This window comes from Halichoerus grypus, chromosome 6 (genome assembly GCF_964656455.1).
Source record: "Halichoerus grypus chromosome 6, mHalGry1.hap1.1, whole genome shotgun sequence".
Taxonomy (NCBI): Eukaryota; Metazoa; Chordata; class Mammalia; order Carnivora; family Phocidae; genus Halichoerus; species Halichoerus grypus.
In genome coordinates, this window is record NC_135717.1 from 13,679,479 (window position 1) to 13,697,823 (window position 18,345).

General features: G+C 46.8%; 1 protein-coding gene across 3 annotated transcripts in view; it reads left to right on the forward strand.

Moving 5' to 3' along the window:
* The window catches only part of GALNT17 (polypeptide N-acetylgalactosaminyltransferase 17), a 439,664-nt gene that overhangs the window by 189,927 nt on the left and 231,392 nt on the right, over window positions 1-18,345 (forward strand). The window contains exon 3 of one of the 3 annotated variants that reach the window (XM_036074021.2): window positions 4,851-5,017. The exons of the other annotated variants lie outside the window; for them this stretch is intronic. Within the exon in view, the coding sequence (XP_035929914.1) occupies window positions 4,851-5,017 (167 nt within the window). The remainder of the gene's footprint in view (window positions 1-4,850; window positions 5,018-18,345) is intronic. 3 annotated transcript variants of the gene reach the window in all.

Sequence of the window (18,345 nt, forward strand, 5' to 3'; positions counted from 1 at the left end):
GTAGGAATTTGGAGAGCCTGACATGAGTCTGTGGTTCCAGGACTTGGCTCTTCACTGCTCCATCTCTGAACAAGCTTAGATAGGTTTCTTCTGGAAGGCCCACGAAGAGAACAAGAAGGGGACCCCTAGTGCCTCTGTGCGCTCAGAAGTGCTCTCACTGACTGCCCCTCCCTCTGTTCTTGCCCGTGCAAGTTTGATCCATTGATCCAGCTTTCAAGTTCATGGCTGCTCTTCCCTGTCCTTCTGATCCATCTGAGTCCACCTGTCACTTCCTGTATAGGGACAGCCATTTGGCACTTAGCCTTGACTGCGTTGCATTACAAGCTGCCTTGTTATAAATGTTCAATGTGTTTTCTTTTTTTTTCTTTTTCTTTTTTTTAAAGATTTTATTTATTTTTTTGACAGAGAGAGACACGGCGAGAGAGGGAACACAAGCAGGTGGAGTGGGAGAGGGAGAGAGAGAAGCAGGCTTCCGCGGAGCAGGGAGCCCGATGCGGGGCTCGATCCCAGGACCCTGGGATCATGACCCGAGCCGAAGGCAGACGCTTAACGACTGAGCCACCCGGGCGCCCCTGTTCAATGTGTTTTCGCTGCAAAACCCAGGACTCTTGGTTACCAGCAGCAGGATCAGAGCCTGGGCAGTGCTGGGTATTCTGTCCCCTCACTAGGGTGGGGCGACACTGGGCTGAGACTGAGCGGCGTCGTTTCACCCAGAACCAGAGCTGATGGTGAGCAGCCAGGAAGGCTCTGCAGATTGGCCACATGGTGACCATCCTGGTGAGCTGAGGGACTGGGAGAGATTGGGTAGGCCCTGGAAGGGGGGCCCTCACATTAGGGCTCCCACCCCCTGCCTTGGTCAGACAGGGGCATCTGGAAGAGCCTAAATATCAGATGATACAGCTCACTTCCAGGCACCCTTGCTGCTTTTCAGGCTTATTGTGTGACTCAGAGCAAGTGACTTCACCTGTCTTGGCCCCCAGTTTCCTCATTGGTGAAATGGGGATGATAATACTGCCTATCTCCTAGGCAGGTTGCTGTGAGGATTAACGAGACAGAACAGTCCATAGAAGCTTCCAGAGGTTTCTGGCACATAGCCTGCTCTGTGTAAATGTTGGTTGTCCTCGTCATCGTCATCATCATCATCATCATCATCTGTAAGTTTCCTGGACCACATTGCATCTAAATTCTTTGATAGCAGTGGGGATGTTTGGGGGTCATCTTTTTGTTTCCAGCTTGGAAGACTGGGTTACAAATGTGACTTGGTACCTCTGATCTGTACCACATTGGGGTCATGTAAGTTGTCTCTGTCAAAGGGGGTCATGGGCAGGGGTCTGCCCATGACAGGGCATGGCCAGCTCTTTGGGCTTTGTTTTCTTCTGCTGGAGGCCTGGCCCTTGACCTTCTTTCACGTCAACTGTGATCCTCTCTAATGGGTCCTAAGGTGGCCAGTTCTCCCCAGCTCTCCTCTCCTTACTCAGCATCCACGAAGGGAGATAGTGGGCACTTCTGGTGATAAGTGAAGTCAGTGCTCTGGGAGAGGGGGAAACCGTCATCGCCGTCGGGGAGCTACCAAGTTCAAGGAAGTAGCCCAGGCATATGGGCAGATGGACAGGCAGACGTCAGGACAGATGTAAGGTGTCTGAGAGATCTCCTTTGGTTGGTTACTTGTCTCTGCTTTCTTTTCCCTAAGAGATCAGCTTGGTAGAGACTATTTCCCTGCCAGCCCTCTGAGGAGAGGACTGGGCTTATGTTCTTTGTCATCCCTTCATGTGTTGATTGAAAATTATCCAGACTTTAAGATAGTTTTCCTGCCTGCCATCTTCTTTCAGACAAGAGATTGTTTATTGCTTGCTGACCTGTTACTGAAGGGAAATCCATGATTTCTGGGACCCAGATCCGAGCCTGTGTTGCTAGAGGGAGAACACGACACCCAGCTATGGGTTGTGAAGTATGTTTGCAGTTTCTGTGGCATGCCATCTTTTGCTTATTCCCGGGTGTCTTGCAAATCCAGACTCTATTCTTTATCCTCACCACCGCCCAGGCTACTGGACAGGCCACAGTGAGAATTCAGTATCAGCTCCTAGAGGGCAGGAGCCATATCTGTCCCCTTTCTCTGTGCACTGTCTCTGTATTTCTATGGCCTGTGAGCCTCTCTCTTTCTTTGCACCGTCCACCCTTAATCTTCCTTCCGGAGCTCATCTTCCACCGTCGGGCATGGGGTGTCTGATTGGGAGCAACGTGTGTATCAGTCAGCGCCTATTCCGTCATGCGTCAAAACTGCAGTGTCCATCTCTCCAGAATATTCTGCACATCTTCTCCATAGCCAGCAATGAGCCAGGCTCAGGGATTTTTTTTTTTTTTTTTTTTTTTTTTGCTTGAGGCGGTGTCTACCTCCCTAGACATTAAAGACCGAGGAAAGAGGGGTGCCTGGGTGGCTCAGTCGGTTAAGCGTCTGCCTTCAGCTCAGGTCATGATCCCAGGGTCCTAGGATCGAGCCCCTCATTGGGCTCCCTGCTCGGTGGGAAGCCTGCTTCTCCCTCTCCCACTCCCCCTGCTTGTGTTCCCTCTCTCGCTGTGTCTCTCTCTGTCAAATAAATAAATAAAATCTTTAAAAAAAAAAAAAGAATGCTGATTTTCATAATAATGATTGTGTTCATCTTGTCTGCCCAGTGTGAAACCCTGAGGACATTGGGCACAGGAGAGGTGAATTGTAAGCTGGGCAAGGACAGAGATCCGGGTAGGCCAGGCCGGGAGGAGAATCCTGGGTGGGTCCTGCAGGAAGGGTCTGGGGTGAGTGAAAACTGGAAGCCTGGCTCATGATGATGGGGAGTTTACAGAAGGGGACAATGGGAGCGCGGGGCAGCCAGGCCGACTAGGGTCTTCCCATGAGTTGGTACGTTGCATTTTTATGGGGCTCTCAAATGATCCTTATTGGGATCTTAGCCCGGCACCCATAGCTAGGTGTGGTGTGGATTATTTTGACAGGTGTAGAGATGACAAAATAGGAACGGTGTGCTCAGGGTGACACGTCCAGCGTGTGACAGAGCCCTTCTCATTTGTGAAATCCGCCCCTCTCTGATTTACTGCGTGGCCACCTTTACCCATGAAGGGGCAGGAGGGGGGTCTCCCCCCAGTCCTCCGAGCCTCCCACATTTCCCACTTCACCCGGGGGAGGGGTTGCCTGCTCCGGTGGAGAGGCGTGACTCACACATGAGCTTCGATTGCATCATGGCCCGACTGCCTGTGGGTGGAGAAGGTGGTGCTGGTGCCATGCAATCTGGTTTTCTCGCTTCTTCTTTCCAAGCCAGAAGCTGTTCAAAACAAAGGGCCAAAGACACCAGGCCTAGGGATGAGTGCCCTGAATAGGTGCGTGTGTGCGACGCGTGTGCTCACATGGATGGGCTGGTCATTGGTAGCATCTGACCCCCTACCAGGCTCCGGATGGTTGAGGGGGCTCCGAGGGACCTTCCGGGGCACCCTCCTCCCTCGGATCACCACGTGGTAAATGAGAAAATTCCTGCCGACGGCCCGGGAGCCCGTCAATAACCATCCTCATCTCCCTGGCAGCCCCCAGAAGTGAATTTACGGCGACGTGGTAAAAATGAGGCTCCATGATCAATGGGTCCCTGGACAGCCTCCTCCAGGAGACACAAATGTGTATTGTAACAAAACTTTATTTTCTTCCGAAAATTGCCTGCATGATTAATATGGCCCGACACAGCCCAAGCTGTTCCGCATAAAAAAACAAGCCGCTCTTCTGGCTCCTTGTTCAGCGCTGTCCCCCTCTCACTCCATTCCTTCATCTGGTTTCCTTTGTTTTCTAACGTGCGTGCTATGTATTGTTCAGTCTCACTCAAGGAGGGGGAGAACGTATGGAAATGCCTTAGCTCGCCCTTCCATTCTCCTTGGTTTCTGCTCGGTATTTCTAACGAGGCTCAGCGCAGCATGGACGCAAATTCGCTAGTGCTCTCGGGACGGAGTGCGGTGCTCCTGTGACTGAGCCATGCAGAGCATGTGCTCTTACATGACCGGGAGCTCTCCACCCCAGTGTCCAGCCTCCGTGAAAAGAACTCTTCTCTTTCCCTCCATTTTTCAGGGCTGGGAGAGTTGCTACGAGGGAGGTCCTCGGAGGCAGGCAGTCCCGTCTCCTGCCCACCATCCCCCCCCGCCGCAAGGAGATTCTAGGAAGAGTTGGGGTGCAAGAAGAATCGGGCTGTCTCAGGCAGCACGCTCCTATGCAGGCGGAAGACCCGCTTCCTTGATTACGATTATTTACATGTGCATTTTATGGCCTAGAATGCAGGCTCCACCAGAGCAGGGTCTCCAGTAGATGTCTCCGTTTGGGTTCCCCAGAAGCAGACCCTGAGACAAAGATTTGAGTGCATCGGTTGATTGGGAAGGTGGAGAGAACACCGCTAGGGGCGTGGGGAGGTAGGACTTAGAAGGGAAGGCATCCCCCAAAGGGTGTGGGTGACAAAGCCTAATCCCACTGGGGGACTCTGGGGGCCGGTGTAAAGCACCCCCTCAGAGTGACCTGCTCCAGGGGTGAGCGAGCTGGGGTATTGATGCACCAACTCCTGACAGATGGTGGCAGGGGCATTGCTTAGGTGTCAGCAAAGCAGGTTCCAGGCAATGAGATGTGGGCGCCCGGAGTGGGAAGTCGGGCAGGTGGGCACCAAAGTGGGACCAGGTACATTTGGGAGAATCAGGGCTGGATCCCTTAACAATCTCCTTCTTAGGGTTTAGCCAAGAGGGGCCAAGAGGGAACCAGTGATTCACACCTTGGGAGGACGTGTCCATGCATCCGTCCCCAGAGTCCGTGCCTTCCTCCTTCCTCTCTCTCCCCCCAGGTGCAAGGAGCTGAAGTACGCCAAGGAGCTGCCCCAGATCTCCATCATATTTATCTTTGTGAACGAGGCCCTGTCGGTGATCCTGCGGTCAGTCCACAGCGCTGTCAACCACACACCAACCCACCTGCTCAAGGAGATCATCCTGGTGGACGACAACAGTGACGAAGGTAAGGGGTGGCCCAGCTCTTCTGGAGAGGAACGTGGCACGTGCACAACGTCAGCAGGGGGGAAACGCCGCTCGCGTTGTGACGTGAGCCCACGTGTCTTTGTCTCCTGTCCCTGGGGCATCCTGCAGGGTGCGAGGTGTTTTGAGGAAGACATCGGGGCGAACGCTGGTTCATTAGACCGCAAGTCCTAGAGGGCCCTTAAGAATGACTGGCCGCATATCTAGACTCAGTTCCCCTCTCTGTATGACCTCAAGTCGATGACGCTGAAACGCTGAATTCCTCCATGCTCCCCGCCGCCAACCCCATTGCCATCGTCCCACGATGGGAACCGTATCTGAAGTTCCCTCTGGGCTGCTGTGCCCAAAATGACCATAGGTGTAAATGAGCAGTGTCCACGGGCCTTCCAGGGTTCAGCTCTGTTAGGAGTGATGGCTCAATGAAAAAATCTCAAACAGGCAAGTGTTGGGCAGCAATAACAAAAGTCCTCTGAGGTCCTTGGAGACAAGTCAGGGGGAGGGCTGGTGTCCAGGTGGGGGTGCTGGGGGGATTGGTCTTGCTAATTGTGCCTTGGTGTTGGCTCTTAGCCTCCAAAATTCATTGTGCTCACTGCAGGGAGAAAGCCCCACAGGCAGATGGCATAAAAGAAGGCCAGCCAGTGTGCGTGCTCTAGGCCAAGGAGGCTTATCTTCTGAGCCACGGCAGGATTAGGGACAGGCTAAGCCCCTTGCTCTCAGCGTGCTGAGTAGAGAAGGATTTACCCATGTGTGCTCCCGGGTCAGGAGAGGGTGAAGAAGCGGGAGGACCATGCCGCAGGTCCTGAGTGAACCCTGGTTGCCTTCGGGAGCTCTGGGCTGAGCCTGTCACGTGTCAGTGGCCCAGGTGCTGACGTCCGCCTGGCCCTTCTGAGCTGGCTGGCCCTTACCCCAGGGCTCTGGGGCACCTGGGCCCGGCAAGACGCCAGTCAGGGTAGACCCCCTGCACTGGGGCCTCCAGATTCTGAGGGCGGATGGGTCATCTGTTGTATCTGTCACATCCTTATTTTTCTCTTTTTACCTTTGGCCATTTCATTATCTGTCGATCCTTCTCAAACCGACATTGGTAGTCTCCTGGTGAGAACACAGCTCATTCCGTTCCCCGAAGCTGCGAGGTTGTCTGGTCAGGTCTGTCTCCTTGACGTGGCTCCCAGAGCCCCTCCCTGCAGCCTCCCTGTGTGCCCACCATGGAGCTCTTGCTTCAGCAAAGGGAATCCCTGATCCCGTGTCCTCCGTTTGCTGGCTAGAGTCCATGCACTTGTTCCCTAGGTGTCCCCTCTGTGTCACCTTTTCACAGAATCCTTCACTGCCGTCCTAAGGCCCTTGCTCTGTGCTTCCTCAGCTTCTGAAGCACGTAGCAGGTGATACCTCTGTTTCTGGCACAACTGTCCTCTCCGCGCTGGGCAGGACTTGGTTTCCCAGGGCCTGGCTGGTAGCCGGGCCTCGCTGAGCCTCAGCCAGCCTGGGAGTGAGTGATGAAGAAGAACAGGGCTGGCACGGGCCAGTGGGGGCTAGCAGCGTGGCTGGAAGCTGGGCAGAGAAGAGCTAGCAAACCCAGAGATGAGAGCGGGGGATCTCTTCTGGACCCAACTGGGGTGAGGACTCACTGCCCGTGGGGCTCCCTCCCCTGAGGAAATCTTGGCAGAGCTCAGCGACGGAGGAAGAAATGGAAGTCCAAGCCAGTCCCAACCAGAACACAAGCTGTGGTGGTCTCTGGTGGGTGTCTTAGTTTGGGCTCCCCCAGAAGCAGCCCCTGAGACAAAAGATTTGAATGTGTTAGTTGATCTGCGAGGGGGAGAGAACACCTCTAGGAGCATAGGGAAAGTAGGGCCAGGAAGGGAAGGCATCCCCCAAAGGGCGTGGTGTGCAGATTGCCCCTGGGGCTGACAGAGCTTCACCCCACGGGGCGCATTCTGGGAATGGAGGGAGTGTAAAGCCCTCTCCTCCCCTGGGTCAGCCTGCTCCGGCGGGAGGGAACTGGGGTATTTACTCACCTTCAGCTTTCCCATCAGCACCTCCTGGAGCCGCCCCTTCCCCCGCCCCGCGGAGGAAATTCTGTTTCAGGAGGTCTGGAGTAGGGCTGAGAATTTGCATTTCTCATAAATTCCTAGGTAGTGCTGCTACTACTAGTGTGGAGACCGCCCACTGAGAACCACTGAGTTAAGTGCTTATTTCCGTGGTTCACATTTCAGGTGGAAATGAAGCTGTTTAATGGGTAAGAAAAAGGGCGGGGCAGGTATTTGGTCCAGTGTGACCATAGCGTTAATTCCCATTCATCCTCTGTCCCTGCCCTCCCCCTGCCAAAATACCCAGTGGACTATATTAACACGGTTTTCCTCTTTTCCTTCCTTGGATCTAGCCTCTGTATTTTCTCCAGGCCGGAAGTGCCTTGTCTTTAACTGGAAAAGGAACTTAAGATTTTTTTCTCTGTTGAGATTTTCTTTGTGACTAGTATTACCGAATTTTGTAAATGTTCTATATACACTTGAAAAGACCCCCACACACTGTAATCATGGAACTGAATTCCTGCCAGACATCAATTTTGTGTATTTAGATAGACTCTGAGTTTATTTTCTTAAGTCTTTTTGATGATGGTGTTTTAAAATCTCCTCTTACAATGACTATTCCTTCCCGCGTTCCTAATAACGTTTGATTTCTGTATTTTGTTGTCAGTTTCTTTGGCAACTATAGATTTGTATCTGCGTGGCTTCATTATTAGTGGTGGTTGTCACTATTATGTAATGCTCCCTTTATCTTAAAAGCATATTTTTTTTCTTGCTTTGAATTTTGTTCATCTAACTTTAATATTGTTATCCCTGCTTACTTTCTGTTTGAGTGTGATTAAACCATTTTTTTCCAGCCTTAACCATAATTTCTGATCTCAAATGTAATGCATGCTTTTTGTAGGAAAATTGAATATATCAAAAAGGGCTTATAATGGAAAATACAAATACTGCGCAGACTAACTGAAGGCAAATGCTCATTCCCCCACGTTCTCCCCTCTTTTTTTAATGCAGAGGTTACATAGTTAAAATCCTGTAGTAAAAACAAGTTAATGTTCTTCTTGTTTTCCCCCCTGAACTGTGAAACATAACATTCATCTTTATATTAAGAAACATCTGGGGCACCCAGGTGGCTCAGTCAGTTGAGCATCTGGCTCTTGATTTTGGCTCAGGTCATGATCTCATGGGTTGTGGAATCAAGCCCTGTGTCTGGCTCTCTGCTTAAAGGGGAGTCTGCTTGAAATATTCTCTCCATCTGCCCCTCCCCCTCCTGTCGCTCTCTAAAATAAGTGAATGAACCTAAATAAATAAATAAGATCTGGAAACATCGTTTTCATGAGGGTAGAGTGGTCCATTCTCAGGCTGATCTAGACTGGCTCAGGTGATAACTGTAATTCCTCACCTCTATGTTATGACACATATTAAAGAAAAATGAGGCTTTTTCAGGAAAAGAAAAAGAAAAAAAGAGAAAGAAAAGAAAGGAAGAAAAAAAAAAACCTAGGGCTCAGGGAATGTGTGAATAAATGTGAATAAAATCCAGATGACTCTGGATCTGTGTGCATAGGCAAGTCAGCATCTTTCCCTTGTTAGTTTTTTTTTTTTTTTTTTTTTTAATGATTTCTTTCTTTCAGCTTCAATGTTGACTTTGGTCTAAGTTAAGCCCAAGTAAGATACAATGCTCTGTGCTCATGTACATTGAACTGAAATCACTCAGGCAAACTTTGCCAGCGATCACTGCTCACCCGATCCAGTGGGCACTTCCCTGCTCTGCTCTGGCCACATCTGACATTGTTGGTGGCTTCCTTCCTGGCACTTTTCTCCTCCTGAGGCCCCAGCACCACTGTCTTCTCCACCTGGACTCTTTGCTTCCAGTGGGATCACTCATGCTTCTCACCATCAGGACACAGTGGGCACTTTCTCCTGTGTGCACATTCTGAATTATCTCCAAATCCATCCTTCCGGCGCAAGGTAACTCAGCCTCTCCCTCGAGCCCCAAACCTGTGTCTTCTGTGTCCTCAATGGCCCAGGGTCCCTCTGAACCATAAACTTAGTCCTTCCAATGACTAGCTTATCATTCTCCTCTCGGCCTTGGACACCTGCTTCTCGTTCTTTATCTCCCGTGTCAGTGAAGGGCTTTACCTCTTCTCTGTGTTCTCATCACCAAAGACTGGAAAGCTTTTCATTTTCTCTCTGCTCCATTTCTCAGCATCCACTTCGTTCCTCTTGAGCGTGATCCTGTCTGGCCATATCTTGAGTCTCCGGTCTTTGTTTAGGTACTTGGTGTTCTTTGCCTTGATCTTTATTTGAGGGTTCGAGGGGGAGGGGATTCGGGTCCATGGAATTATATCAATCATAATTCTCAACATACCCCATCGTGGTCATCCTTTATCATTTCCCCTTACTTTTAATGGAGATATAATTTGCATAACATAGAATACATCATTATGAAGTGTATACCGTTCAGTGGTTTTCATTATATCCACGGTGTTTTGCAATTATAACCACTAATTCCAGAATATTTTCATTCCCCCCAAAGAGATCCTGAACCTGTTAGCTATCTCTCCCAGTTCCTCGGGCAACCACCAAGATACTTTCCGTCTCTATGAATTTGCCTTTTCTGGACATTTGAGATCAATGAAATCTACACTATGTGGCCTTTTGTGTCTGGCTTCTTTCACTTAACGTAATGTTTTCCAGTTCATCCATGTTGTAGCATAGATCATTACTTCATTCCTTTTAGTGGCTCAGTAATATTCTGTTGTGTGGATCTAGCACATTTTATTTATCCATTCATCAGTTGATGGATATCTGGGTTGTTTCTGCTTTTTGGTTATTAGGAATAATACCACTGTGAACATTTGTGATAAGTTGTGTGGACATGTTTTGAGTTCTCTTGGATGTATACCTAGGAGTAAAATCACCAGGTCATGTGATAAATCCATGGTTCATTTTTTTGAGAAATCATCAGGCTGTTTTCCACAACCACAATGTTTTTCACAGTGGCTGCACCATTTTTTGTTCCTGCCAGCAACGTATGAAAGTTCCAATTTCTCCACAGGCTTAACAACATTTGTTACTTTCCTTTAAAAAAAAAAAAAAATTATGGCCACCATAGTGTGTGTGAGGTGATACCTTGTGGTTTGATTTGCATTTCCCTAATGACTCATTATTTTGAGCATCTTTTCACGTGCTCATTTGCCATCAATCTATCTTTGGAGAAACGTCTATTCAAAGCTTTTGCCCATTTTTAAAATGGGTTGTCTTTTTAGTGTTGAATTGTAATTGCTTATGTCTCCTGGGTACATGCTCTTATCAAATATATTCTGTAAGTATTTTTTGCAAATGTATTTGCAGATATTGTCTTCCATTCTGTGGGTTGTCTTTTCTCTTTCTTGATAGTGTCCTTTGATGCACAAACATTTTTAATTTTTGTGAAGTCCGGTTTGTTTATTTTTCCTTTGAGTGTAGGAGCTTTTGGTGTCATGTCTAAGAAACCGTTGCCTATTCCGAGGTCACAAAGATTTACATCTATATTCTCTTCTAAGTGTCCTATAGTTTTAGCTCTTACATGTAGCTCTATATCCATTGTGAATTGTTTGTATATGGTTTGAGGTAGGGGTCTGAATTAATTTTTTTTCCATGAGGATATGCAGTTGTCCCAGTACCATTTGTTGAAGAGACTGTGCTTTCCCCATCGAATGGTCATGGCATCCTTGTCAAAAATAAACTGCCTTGTAAATGTGAGGGTTTATTTTTGGACTTTATATCCTGTGTCATTGATCTATGTGTCTATCCTGGTGCTAGTACCGCCCTGTCTTGATAACTCTTCCTTTGTAGTAAGTTTTAAAATCAGAAAGGGAGTCTTCCAGACTTCTTCTTTTTCAAGATTGTTTTGTCCATTCTGGGTCCCACGTGTTGACATACGAATTTTAGGACCAGTTTGTCCATTTCTGCAAAAAGGCAGTTGGAATTTTGTCAGGTTTTGCATTGAAGCTATAGGTCAATTTGAGGGGTATTGTCATCTTAGCAATATTAACACTGCCAATCCATGACATGGAGTGTCTCTGTTTATTTAGATCTTCTTTAATCTCTTTCAACAGTGTTTTGTAGTTTTCGACGTACAAGACTTGCCTTCTTTGGTGAAATTTATTCCTAGATATTTTATTATTTTTGATGCTGTTGTAAGTAGAATCGTTTTCTTAATTTCATTTTTGGAATACTCGTTGCTCATGTATGGAAATGCAACTGGTTTTTGTATATCGATCTTGTGTTCTTCTATGTTGCTAAACTTATTTATTAGCTCTGATTGTGTGTGTGTGTGTGTGTGTGTATTCTTTAGAGCTTTCTATCTAGAATATCATGTCATCTTCAAATAGTGACAAGTTTATTCTCACTTTCCAATCTGGATGCCTTTTATTTATTTTCCTTGCTTAGTTTTCCCAGGTCCTTTATTTTTAGAAATGTGCTTTTTACCAAATGCCTGATATCCCATCATGCCTAGAACAAGAGCATTGACCCATGTGCTATCCTAATTGTTTACAATAGGCTCTTTGGGAGATGACAGCTAAGTCATGAGTGAGCTCAGGAAAACACAGTGCTCACCCCAGTGGGGACATCTGGCAGGCTATTGTGTGGACCAGGGCGGGGTATAAGGCGAAAATCTGGACAGAAGGAATGGCTGCTCTGTGTTTTCTGCCTGTGACCTCATCAAGGTGCACTGCTTACTCTTAGGCGGAGGTCGAAGCAGGCCATGTCTGAGGGACGAAATGAATGTCCTCAGCTGATCCAGGCAGCAGACATGGAGAGAGAGGGCGCAAACTCTGTCAGCCTGTGGCCAGAATATCCAATTATAGGGGAGAATGGGGACAATCTCTCCTTGTTCAGATATCAGTTCACTTATTAGAGCAGCAAAGATGATAAAGATTAAGAAGAGTCCGTGTCAGTGAGGATGCAGAGAAAAGAGACTCTCATATACTTCTCACAGGACAGAACCACATGTCTGGAGAACAATTTATCAATTCATATTAAAAGTTCTTGTCTCATTCAGACAGCCTATCCTCAGTTTAAAAATGAGGTACGCTTACAGGAGGGAGAGTAATGGCAGCTCTCCATGTACCTGTCTCAAGTCCCACTGCTCTGCTGTGGACAGTCGGCCGCAATGGCTGTATGTCATTGTCACCTGGGATCCCTCCTCACCATCCTCCTGGGGACTTCCTTTGCCCCCTCTCCTATGCTAAGCTCCACGCTTTTCTCTTGTCTTGGTTTCCGTGCTTATTTTGGTGAAACACAACAGAAGCGTCATTAAGAAAGACCGCAAGGAAGATAAACTCTTTCGAGATCATCCAAGGCTGAAGAAAGCTTTATCCTAATTTTCCGTGTGACTGATGGCCTGGTTGAGATAGATATCACCTTCTTTCAGAATTTTGATGCTTTTGCTTCATTATCTTTTTTCAGTGTTTTTTAAAAGAACAAAGGCATTCCGAATTCTGATCCTTTGTGTGTGTTTTTTCCTTTCTGGGAGCTGGTGGAATCAATGTTTTGTCCCCAGAGTTTTGAAATTCAGAATGATGAGCCTTGGTGTGGGTCAGTTTTCATCCACTGGGCTGGACATTTAGTGGCTTCAAGCTGGAATCGAATATCTATCAGTTTTCGGAAAATTTCTTGAAATATTTCATTGCTAATTCCTCCCCATTTTTCTCAGTTCTCTATTTCAGCATCTTCCATTATTCCGTCTTTTTCCCCATTATTCTATCATTAAGCCTCTTGGGCGGAACCTTTAATTTTCTTATCTTTTCTTTGCTGTCTTATCTTTCCTTATATTTTTGCTCTGCTTTGTTTGCTCTCTTCAATTTTATCTTCCTTCCCTTCTATTCAGTTTTTTATCTCTGCTATCATGATTTACTTCCAAGCGCTCATTTTTATTCTCTGAGAGTTCCTTTTTATAGCATATTGTTCTTATTTAATAGAGGCAATATGTTTTCTTATCCCCTGGAGGATATTAATAATATTTTGTCTTTTGTTTTGTTTTTCGATTTTTCTCCCTGCATGGTCTATTTCCACACGTTGCTATTTTGCTCTTTGCTGTTTGGTTTCTGTCTCCCCCATCAGAGGCCTCCCCCATCATGATCCCCGCTGGTTTTGACAGCAGAGGGGTCGCGTGGGCTGGAGCACCGGGTGGGGATGGGGGTCTGGTGATCGGTTGCCTTTCGAGTTGCCTTCCCTCTGGTCCTCCTCATTTTTGTTTCCGCATTTTACCCCCAGTTCAAGAGGTATCTGGTGCTCTTGCCTTCTCTGTCCCTCGAGGTATAAATTGAGTTGGTTCTCAGTGTTTCCCATGGTTACCTTGGGGTCAGCTGCCACATGGCTGTGAGCTTTCTACTCCTTTCCAGCTTCCCCAATATTGTGCTTTGTGTCTCCTCTTGTGTTTTCTCTGACCTTGGAATAGACCTATGTGTGGGTCTCTTTTATTTCATTTTTTAAAAATCCCTTTACTATAGTTTTCAGTGGCTTTGAGTAGGGAAGTGTGTCAGATTCATGAGTTAAATTCATCTTCTTATCCTGAAAATTCCACATTAATTTTTAAGAACTTTTAATACGAATTAATAAATTGCTCTCCAGATAACGTGGTTCTGTCGCATGAGAGGGATACGAGAGAGTCTTTTTCTCTGCATCCTCCCCGACACTGACTCCGATTTATCTTTTTCATCTTTACTGTTCTGATGAGTGAAAAGTGACATACTTTTAAATCCACATTTTTTTTTAAATCTTTTTGGAGTTTTTTCATATGTTTAATTGTCTTTATTTTTGTAGAGATTTGCCAGTTGATGACCCCACGTTCTGTTCCCCCCTGGAGTATTTATCTTTGCCTTACTGATTCGTAAGAACTTTGTATATGTGAAATAAACTCCTTTCACATTCATCTTACAGGTATTTCTCCCAACTTGTGCTTTTGACTTTAACTTGTTTATTGTATTTTTTGACAACTATTTTACATTTTTGTATAGTCAAATCCGTCAGTCTTTTTTTTTCTTTTAGTGATGTCCTGAGAAAGTTATTCATCATCCCTAGATGATGTGATGTCCTGAGAAAGTTATTCATCATCCCTAGATGACACAAATATTCATGCATATTTTCATACAGGTAAATTTTTTTTTTTTTTTTCAAAATCAATTCCGAACGGGTTAAATATTTTTGTGTTCAGGTATAAGAGGTTCAGCGCAGAGACCCTTGTCTCAAAGTATGCTTATCTCAACTTCTTTAATAATCTATCCTCAGGGCGCCTAGGTGGCTCAGTTGTTAGGCGGCTGCCTTCGGCTCAGGTCATGATCCCAGGGTCCTGGGATCGAGCCCCACGTCGGGTTCCCTGCTCAGTGGGAAGGCTGCTTCTCCCTCTCCCACTTCCCCTGCTTGTGTTCCCTCTCTCGCTGTCTCTCTCTCTCTCTGTCAAAATAAATAAATAAAATCTTTAAAAAAAAGAATCTATCCTTATTTACCACTGATTTGACATTTCCTATTTTCATGTGCTAAAATATTCTAGATTTGGAAACATGACAGCTGAATCACATGAGGATTGATCGGTTTTGGAGGAGGGTGAAGAGGAGGGAGGAGTCATAGAGGGTCCTGGCTCTGGTGACAGGGGGGATATTGGCGCCGCTCATTAAGAAGGGGAGTATGACAGAAGTAGCAGGTGTTGGAAGGAGACTGAGTTCACTTTTTTGGATATGCCAAGTCCAAATTCCCGTGGAAGTTTAGTATGCCTTCAAACCTCAGGTGAGGGGTAATTGCAGCCATCAAGATAATATTAATGGCTTGAAATAATATTAGACTAAAATAATATTAAAATAACAATAGAGGCTTCTTTATTTCTACAGTCGTAATCCTTAATACATTTTTAAAAAGGTCTTTTTTTTAAAGCATTTTTTTAAAAGACTTTATTCCACCTGAGACACAGAGATACAGAGAGAGAGAGAGAGAGCATGAGCAGGGGAGAGGCAGAGGGAGAGGGAGAAGCATGCTCCCCACTGAGCTAGGAGCCTGATGCTGGGCTCCATCCCAGGACCCCGGGATCATGACCCGAGCCGAAGGCAGACACTTAACCATCTGAGCCACCCAGGCGTCCCTAAATAGGTCTTATCTATAGTTTTCAACTACTACCTTCTTTGTTCTTAGGCAATAGTGGTGGAGGAAAAAGTAGAATCAAATCCTGTGTGGTGTTGGCCAAGGCCCTTACCTTTTCTGATCTTGCGTACATTGGGGATAACAGTGGCTTTTGTGCAGGGTTTAAATTGTGAAATTTAGAAGTAATACTTGCAAAAGCCCACAGCACAAGTCCTAGCAGTATAATAAAGGATGTTCTCATTGAGTGTGCTCATGGTATTATTTGATTTGCTAGCTCCAGATCGTTCTTTAACACTCTACTTCTCTGTCACCTCCCCTGGGGAGCCTTCCTGGATTTCCCAGCTGTGGCAGGGTTGGGGGCCCTTCGCTGCTGCTCCCCGGGCACCAGTGTGGAGTTTGGCACAACACTTGGCCTGCTGTGTTGCCTTTGTGTACTTGCCCATCTCTGGACTAAGGGCCCCTTTAGGGCAAGAACCGTAGCTCCTTCTTGCTGCATTCCCAGCACCCCGCACACTGCTGAGTTACATTGATTGCTGACTATGTTCCTTTAAATTGCACTTGTGCAAATTTTTTTTTTTTTCTACTTCATCCCGGGACTTTTTGTACTTGGTCTCGTTGTACATATTTGGGCTTCAGTGCTATAGCTCTTTTGGTTAAGATCTCAAAAAGCACCGACCTCCGGTAATCAGCATTTGAGTCTCTTGGGGCTCAGGACGGCCGTATACCTGCTCACTGGTACTTCCCTGCGGGGCCAAGCTCCCCCAACCAGGCTCTTCTCTTGGCTGGCGCATTCAGAGGTTGAAAGCAGGATGGCTCAAGTTAGAAGACTTCTTTGAGTGGGAGGTCATACCCTCTGGTCTTCCAGAAGGGATTTGGGAGATGGCACCCGGCATTGTTTGCTTTTCTTCTTGGTTTATAATTGCAGGGCTGGGAGAAGTCCTGTGTTTCTGGAAGATAACATTTTTCCAGTGTTGTCGAGGCTCTGACTCAAGTAGCCAGGAGACACCTTGTTATCACGCAGCTCCATGCTGGCCCAGGCTTCCTTATTGGAATATCACCTGCCTTTCCCACAGCCTGCAGACAGCCTTCCTAATCGGGGACAATACTTGTTTTTGTCCCCATCCAGATCGCTGCAGTGCGACTGCATGGGCTCTGTGGGTCTGTAATCACAACCGGGTTGTGTATTTACATTTCTCCTTGTGTATTTTTAGGCCATGAGGAGGAAAGATTAAGAAAGAGAGTGTATACTTTTATAGAGGCGACACTGGGAGAACCCCAGTGAAATCTTGATAGGCTAACTGACTTTGAAAGACAATGATGAAAAGAAAATGCAATAATGACAACAGAAGCACCTTGCTATTTTGAAATAATTTTCAATTCATAAGAAGTTGCAAAAATGGGCAAAAGTCTGATGTGTCTTCACTCCATTCCTCCCAGTGGCTATCATCTTGCAAAACTCTAGTCCATGATCATGACTGGGACGTTGACTTTGGTATCGTCCACAGATCTCGCTCTGATTTGACCAGTTGAATGTGCATATGTGTGTGTGTGTGTGTGTGTGTGTGTGTGTGTGTAGGTGGTTCTGCACAGTTTTAGCACATGTGTACATTCCTGTAACCAGCACAATTAAGGTACAGAACTGAGCCAACACCCCAAAGCTCCCCCATGCTCTCCTTCAATACCCACACCCCACTCCCACCCCCATCCCTGACCCCTGACAACCACTGATCTGTTCTCCGTCCTATAATTTTGTTATTTCCAGAATGCTCTCTAAATTGAATCATACGGTATCTAATCTTTTTACACTCAGCATGGGTCCCTTGAGATTGGTCCAAGTTGCCGTGTGTACAGAGTTCGTTCCTTTTGATTTCCGCACAGAGTTCCATGATATAGCTTCATCACAGTCTGTTTCCCCCTTGGCCCGTGGAAGGACATTTGGGTTGTTTCATTTGGGGTTTTACCAATAAAGTTGCTATCAACATTTGCATATAGATGTTCGTGTGAAAATAAATGTTCATCTCTGTGGGATAAATGGCCAAGAACGCAATTGTGGGGTCTTATGATACATGCATGTTCAAATAAGCTTTTTTGGTCATTCTTTCCAGTTGTGTGATATTCCCTCTTTAAAAAGTTAAATTAACTTTTAATCCTCAAACCCAGCCTCCAGTGGAAGAAAAGTTTCTGTTTTAACCTTGGTGACCATGACTAGGGAACCAAAGGGAATGGTTGCATTCTATAAGAACCAGGAGTTATCCAGAATGTTTGTTGAAAGTTTTGCCTCGTGGTCAGACTTAGGGTTCACATTGATGGGAACCAACAAAAATGCTGGAGGGTCTGACCCAACCCCGGGACAAGAGTGAGGCTGAGCCAGGGGAGAGTCAGACCTAGGCATTCAAAGGAGTTTGTGAATGACAGGCCATCTCCAGTTCTCTGGGCCACCTGGAGGGAAATACGGCTTGGGAGATGGCTCAAAGCTGTGTTATAATCCCAGCTTCCGCCATTGGAGAGGGACAGGTCCATCTCTCCAGGGGAATCCTAGGGAAGGAAATGGTGCTTTAGTACACATCAGATGCCCTTCCTTAGACCTGCCAACAGTGTCTAGGAGGGCAGGGTCATGCACAGAACCACCCAGTAACCATGAGGAAAGCTCCAGAAAGGGAGGGGGCTGGGTGGACAGGCACACCATGGACAACATCTCAGGGGATTCGTACTTAAGGTTCCTACAAGTTGGGGAAATAAATGAGGTCTTGTGGTACTTGAGTTGGCCCATGAGAGAGATTTGGGACATAGGGAAGTGGGAGGAAGCAACAGTAGGAAGAAGTATCCAAACAGAGGCAGGGAAGCTTGGGGTACACAAAGGGAAGCATGCAGATGAGATTTGATGTGTAAGAATTGATGATGGACTGGAGTTTCAGAGAGAGAGAATCTCAGTCAGGTATGAAGAGCCTTACTGAGCCACAGGATTAAGGAGGGATAGCATGCACAGGTGAGTCTTTGGCATCCTCCAGCAATGCTGTGCAGCCTCAGAACAAGAGGGATGCCCAGGCTGCTTGAACAGCCCAGCCCGGGATAGGGATCAACAAGCATGGAGTTGAGATAGACGGAGCGGTAGAGCAAGGAAGCCCAGGGGATGTTTGAAATAGTGGTCAGGAAGGCCACCCAAGGCCATTTTCAC